Source organism: Marmota marmota, unplaced genomic scaffold (assembly GCF_001458135.2).
Source record: "Marmota marmota marmota unplaced genomic scaffold, marMar, whole genome shotgun sequence".
Taxonomy (NCBI): Eukaryota; Metazoa; Chordata; class Mammalia; order Rodentia; family Sciuridae; genus Marmota; species Marmota marmota.
In genome coordinates this window covers 1128838-1135859 of record NW_026000272.1, presented here as the reverse complement: position 1 = coordinate 1135859, position 7022 = coordinate 1128838, and the positions used below count along the sequence as shown (strand labels likewise).

The 7022-nt window shown below is 42.9% G+C and overlaps 1 protein-coding gene across 1 annotated transcript in view; it reads left to right on the top strand.

Annotated features, from left to right (window-relative positions):
* The first annotated feature begins 268 nt into the window (after window positions 1–268).
* Window positions 269–7022, top strand: part of Fate1 (fetal and adult testis expressed 1) — a 7723-nt gene continuing 969 nt past the window's right edge. Inside the window, exons 1-4 of the mRNA XM_015498007.2 lie at window positions 269–590; window positions 1634–1761; window positions 5882–5988; window positions 6303–6381. Of these exons, the coding sequence (XP_015353493.1) occupies window positions 485–590; window positions 1634–1761; window positions 5882–5988; window positions 6303–6381 (420 nt within the window). The 5' untranslated portion in view covers window positions 269–484. The remainder of the gene's footprint in view (window positions 591–1633; window positions 1762–5881; window positions 5989–6302; window positions 6382–7022) is intronic.

Here is a 7022-nt window from a genome sequence, read left to right as displayed (position 1 = left end):
GACAGCCCTTCTGATGGAGTGATGTGGCTTGGATTATTGGCCAGAGCTGGACTGACAGAAGCCATGATACACTTGGGACTTCACCCTGCTTTGGCCACTGACTGACTGTCAGATCCTGTGCCAGTCTCTGCCTCTTTTTAGAAATGATGGAGTTTGAACCCCAATAGTTCCCCAACCAGCCAAATCAAAGGTTGTTGAACCAGAGCAGTTCTCATAAGCAAAGGCCCTGAGCTGTGTCTCTTCCCCTAAATTGCTTACAAAGTAGCAACAAAGAAGGACATAGCAGAGTCAACAAGGTACAGTAGGAACATAAAGTGCCTAGTCCAAGGTCTGAACCCAGGAAGGGAGTCTGGCTCCACCCGCCTTGTCAGGGTATATCTTCCTTGAGCTCTCACCCCTCGAAGAGGTGATTCTCCAGGCGCTTCCTCTGTGCTCTGAACCCTGTGAATCTTTAGTCATAGCTTCAAGTGAGTAACTGGTGGTAATGGCAGGAGGGCCCCCTAGCATGAAGGAGGAGATAGAAATGTGCATAGCTGAAGAAGTGGGGCCTGGAAGCTATGGAAAAACTCAAGAGCAACTGGTGATAGCAGGTGAGGATACTTTAAAATGTCCCCTAGCATATATAGACCATGTAGGCATTCATCTACACTTGTGCTCGTTTGTGTTGGAGAAGGTACATGTGCTTCTGGGTGTGCTTTTGTGCATATATGTGTGTGTGTTTGCATGCATGCATACTTAGATGTTGTGTCTGGGTTTCGGAGTGTTTGTGTTGGTTACAGGGAACTGTGGGGAAAGTGATAAATAGATGATGATATAAGTCTTTTGTAGCCCAAGAGAGAGGAGGGTGAAACAACATGTATGGTTTCTCTGACTCCTTCCATCTTAGGCACCCCTGTGTCTATTGCAAAATATTTGGAGGGCTTAATTTTTTTTTAATAAATCGATTAATTCTGTCTCTGAATCTTCTCTTGTCTTTTAGTCAAATCCAAATCATGCAATGTACAAGATGCATTCAGGGCCTCCTTAACATATTCTCTGCTCAGGCAATGTTTGTCCAGTGCGCAAGTTCCCCCCCCAACCCCCCGACCCTGCAGTTGTGTTTGTTCTTAAAACATCTCAAGCTGTTTCTCCTCACAGCCTCTGTGCTCCCTGTTCCCTTGGTCTGCTCTTTTCCTCAGTTCTCAATTCCCCATGTTTGGTTCTTTTCAGATCTGTTTCCAGTCAGTGCTGACTCCTACTTTTCTAGAACTTGCTTTTTCTTTCCACCATGTAACCTGTTTTGTCATTTATGGAGCCATCATTTCTCTGAATTTGTGCTGATGGGTTGTTTTTTGTTGTGTACTTCCCACTCGCTCTTATACACAAGCAGATGGTTCATTGATGTCTGGGATCTTGCGTCTTGCTCTTTGCTTACTCTGTCTAGTAACCTAGGCCAGAACTTGGCCTTCAGTATATCATTATTGAACTTTTGAACAGATGAATAAACAGGTCTGGGATCAGTAGTGGTGAATGGGTCTTGAGCGAATCTTAAGAACTTTGGGGGCACTGTCTTCTTTCTGGTATGTCTTAACACCCAGGAAGCCCCGGTATAACTTCTATGGGTGTTCTTGAAGGTCTCTGTTCTTCTCTCTAGAAATGATGGAGCATGGATCCTGGTCACTAGGTGCTCCCCAGAGGCGACAGAAGTTGGAACCAAAGGCTTCTGGTTCTTCTGCAAGCCAAACAGTTTGGACTATGGGTGCTACCCGGCCCAAAAAATTGGTACTGTCTGGGATCTTGGACACATGGTGACTGGGTTGGGGTTTTCAGTACTGGTTATAGAGGCTTCTGCCTGACCATGGTAAATAAAAAAGGGCTAAAAGTTGGCCCTCCATATCCACAGATCCTGCATCTGTGGATTTAACCAACAATGGATGGAAAATATTTGGAGAAAAAGGCATCTGTACTGAACACAAAGGCTTTTTTGTCATTATTCCCTAAACAATACAAGGACTATTTACACAGCATTTAGATTGTATTTGGTTTTAGAAATTATGTGGAGATGATTCAAATTATGCAGGATGATGTACATAGGATTTATGTAATTACATCATTTTATATACGAGGCTTGAGCATCCACTGATTTTGGTATCCATGGAGGAAGGGGAGTCCTGGCATTTTCACTGTGGGTGAGGGAAAGTTTTAGAAAAATGGTTGCTATACAGTAGCAAGAGTTACTAGAAAAAAGGCAATCAGGTTGAAGGAAAGGGAGAACTGACTGTTACAAAGAATCAAGTTTTGCCTTCAGTTTTCTAAGCTATATTCACCTTGGGTGAGGAAGTTTAGAAAAATGGTTTTGTTACAGTGTTGCAAAGATTACTGGGAAAAGACAACAAGGTTGGAGAGGGAGTGAAAACTGACTGTTCTAGGGCATTTCTGAGTCTTGGAATTCTGTAGCCAATCTTTTCACATACACTGTGGGGTGACAGAATATTCTAGAAAAATGGCAGCTACATTGTTGCAAAAAAAGGCAGCCATTTTTCAGAGGAAGGAGCCATGACTGTTATAGGATATAGCTATAGGATTGGTTAAGTTTGTAACCAATCCTGTCAGCTGTATTTGGATGAGTGAGGGAATGCTTTCAAAAAGTGTAAGTGGTTATACTTTAATAAAAGTTACTGAGGGGGCTGGGGTTGTGGCTAAGTGGTAGAGCACTTGCCTGGCATGTGTGAGGCCCTGGGTTTGATCCTCAGCATCACATAGAAATAAATAAATAAAATAAAGGTCCAACAAAAACTAAAAAATACATTTAAAAAAGTTACTGAGAGAAGGCATCAAGTTTGCAAAGAGGGAGATCTGGTTTCTAGGTAAAGGATTACAAGGCTGAAATGGTTCAAGCTCTGGTGAATAACAAGAAAAGGGCCTTCCAGGTCAGTGATAAATATTAAATTGGCGTTCTGGGTCTAAAAACTGAAGTCAAATTAAGTTGCTCCAGGAATCCAGGCTTTAGGAAGCCACTCATGATACTGAGACTGAGGGGGATATAATAGCAGGATTAGTGAACATTTAGCCATAGGGCTAGAGGAGGGCAATGCTTAAGAATTAGAAATGCAATTTAGAAGTCTAGAATTAAGAACTCTAATTTATTAATACTATTCATTCACTCATCTGCTTACTTTAGAATATGATGATTAATAGAATGGTTGGTGCCTCTGGGAAAACCCCAATATGCAAGTTAAAAAAATTAATAATACTATCCTGCTGATTTCGGGAGGAAAGTAGTGTTCCTTAAAAACATAAGGAACATGTTTAAGAAACATAAGGAAAATAAGAATAACAATTTTTGACATAATTAACAAGGAAGTTGGCATGTGTTTCAATTAATAGAATTTCCTAGTCTTAATCATATATATACACACACATATATGTAATATATATATATATATATATATATATATATATATATATATNTAATATTTTTTTAGTGTAAATGAACACACAATATCTTTATTTTTATGTGATGCTAAGAATTGATTCCAGTGCCTCACACATGTGAGGCAAATACTTTTTTACTGAGCTACAGCCCCAACCCATATATATCTATATATTTATATCTATCTATTTCTCTCTATATATATCTTATATTTTATAATGTATACCCAAAAAGTAGTTCTAAAATTAAAAATAAAAAACAAGAGGCTGGGGTTGTGGCTTAGTGGTAAAACACTTGCCAAACATGTGAGAGGCACTGGGTTTGATCTTCAGCACCACATAAAAAAAATAAAATAAAGATAGTGTATCCAACTACAACTAAAAAATTTTAAAAAACCCAACAATACAGGGGCTTGGGCTGTGTAGCTTAGTTGTAGAGTGCTCATCTAGCACATGTGAGGCCCGGGGTTTGATACTCAGCACCACATAAAAAATAAATAATAAAGATTTTGTGTCCATCTACAACCAAAAAAACTATTTTTTAAAAACAAACAAACAAAAAATACAAATAACTTTTAGAACAGTTATACCCATCACATGAAGTGGTCGCAATACAAGGTATCAAACAGAAGGTATTGTTAAATTAATTGCTATTATATTGATGTATTGATAAACTACATTGCCTCAAACAGAACATCTGGCCACCGATTACTCATATTTAGTTTGCCTTCAAATTCCTCAAAATTTTCTTTTTGTCTTCCTGATTCCACTCTATAGGAAAATCACAGGGGTAGTCTGGAGATTCTTTAAGAAGATGACTGTAAGCAAATCTACTTTGTAGTCCTGGGGTTTCTCTCACACTCAGTGTCATTTTCATGCTATTTTGAAGTTTCTTAAGAAGATCAAATATTATTAATATAAACAACTGCTCACAAAAAGTCACTGCAGTATCTGTGCACTCCTTTCGAAAAAAATACATTTTGAATTATTGCAACTAATGGAACCTAGTAGAAAAGCTCCTAAGGAAGTTCTTTTCATGGAAATGGCCTCACTTTCATTTTAATGTTGTTACCTAAGAGCACATCTTTCCAAGGTGATAGGTGAGCTGCAGTTGTCTGTTCATTTCTAAGAATGAGGCCAACAGAAGTGCTAGCCCAGACCTTGACACAGCTGGCTGAGGCCTGCCAAGTGGTAGGTTGTACTGCAGCAGGGCAAGTGCCAAGACAAAGAGAGTTTTATTTTGTGGCACTGACACCCCAGGCTTCCTGTTCATTGGGTTCAGGTTTTGGCTTGGGGATGAGTGTCTGGCTGCCAGCCAGGTGGAGAGAGAAGGGTAGATGACTGTTTCATACACAGAACTTTAGTTAATGTTCCTGTTTTCCACCTCTGTTCTTGAGACACCCCCCACCAGTTGTCCTGCAGCCTCCAGGCCTGGGTTCTGCTAGCCGGGCCTCTCCAGTTGGCAGCGCCCCATCTGTTTCCCATCCACGCCCAGGACTGCTTGTCTGCTGGTTTTCTCCGTGGGCACTTTCTGCATTCAAAGTTTTGTTAAGCTCTTTCATTTCCTGTTGTCATCTTTCTTATGGGATTGTACTGTTTTACTGCTTTCACTGTTGCTTAGTGAAGTCTTAAGAGGAAGCAGTATGAGAGGCATATAGTATAATGGCTAAGAACACAATCTCTGGAGAACAATGTCCTAGGCTCAGATTATTGCTGTATTACTTACTAGTTGTGTGACTTGGGCAACTTGCTTAATCTCTCTGTGATTCAGTTTCTTCATCTTTCAAAATAAAATAATAACACCTGTTTCATGAGGTTGTGATGAGGATTCAATGACTTGTTATTGGTAAGAGTTTAGAAGGTGGCAGGGTCCCTAGCAGGCAGAAAAAGTGTGGAAACCTACAGCTTTGATTGAGCCCAGGGCAAGCCTGCCACCAAAAGCCACATTCTGCTTCTTCACCCCACAATGCTCTTCAAAGCCATCAGATAACCTTGACCTCAAACATGCACTTGGGGACTCATTAGCAGATGGATGAAAACGAAAGTTCCAGGAATGGCTGGCCTCACTTAGGGAGGGAATCTGTGGCTTCCCAGTAGCCAGAGTGCTGGCTTTAGCTCACTTTCTTCCCATGTGTCCTTGAGAGTGAAGGCATCTTGCCAGGCCTCAGTTCACGTTCTCCTTCAGTAAGTTGTTTGGATTCTCAAATAATGTTTGCCTATAGAAGTTCTGGCAGAGGACACTGTCACTGTTCTTCCCTCACCACAGCCTTCAAGGCCAGGGCTTCTGAGGAACATGGTGCAGATACGGGTGCCCAGGCTTTCTCAGTAGTCTAAAGTGGCTTGCCCTTGATTCCAGAGGGTCAGGCACCACATGACCCACTTGGGATACACCATCAGATCTTGGCAAAGTGTGGGGAAGCTGCTTAGGTGGAACGAGCAGATGACTTGGAGTGACCCTTCTTTCTTGTAGGGGCACCAGCTGCAGAAGCCCAGAATGTCACGAGAGACAGTGCATGGCAGTGCCCATCCCCAAGAGTATCCAGGCAGCTTGCAAGGCATGAGGTTCCATTATGAACGGTAAGAGCTGCACCTTGAGTGCTCCAGGCAAGGATCAGTATGGGCAGAGAGCCTAGTGAGCAGCCTGGCCAGGAAGGAGTGTGGTTGCTTGAAATATTGGGGTTCAGTTGCCTCCTGGCCTTTGGAAACCTACATTCATTCTTTGGCAGCCTTGACTAGGCTGACTTCCAGCCTTAGGGCCCTCTTTACCACAGGCTGGTAGAGTCACTATTCAAGAAGTTCCTGGCCTGCTTCCTCTCCTGGATTTCCTCTCTGCTAGGGCCTCCTTTGTGCCATCAGAAACTCTGACTCTCTGTGTTTTGCTTTTCCCTCAGCAACTCAGATGCAGGTATGGTGGCAGAGATTGGCCTGGAAGAGCTCAATGGACTGGAGATGGAAATCATGAGAAGACAGGTGAGCTTTTGCCCTACCAGACCCATATGGCAGGTGCAGGTGGCAACATGGTGCCTGGAGGTAGAGAGCTATAAGCAAAGCCACACCTTTGATTTTGCATAGCCCTTAAAATCATCTTCACCTATAGCACCTTGAGGTGAGGTGAAGCTGGACTCTCTTCTTTTCCTTCAAGGCCCACTGCCTCTTGTGTTCCAGCTTGATGCTTACCCTTGAAACTAAGCTCTGTCTCTGAGCTGTGGCAAGGGAATCAGGGAAGAGGAAAGGGGGAGCAGCAGGAAACGGAAGCATGTCAGAGCAATGCCAGACAGTGGTGCTGAGAGGTCAGCAGAGGTGTAGCCTCAGCTGCAAACCAAGCTCAGGTTTTGTTAGAAAGGAGTCCCAGGAGTGGGAGAAGGAGGTTGGATGAGCACTTGTCCTGGTGGCCTTCTCAGGCCCTGAGGTCCTCTCTCTGGTTCTGTGACTGCAGCCACACATGCCCACCCCAGGAGGAAAAGCCACTTTCTTCCTGAGCTCACCCTGCTATAGTGGGGCAGGCCGGCCTCTTGCAGAGAACTGGAGTGAACACACACACACATACAGAGAGAGAGAGAGAGAGAGAGAGAGAGAGAGAGAGAGAGAGAGAGAGAAAGAGAGAGAGAGAG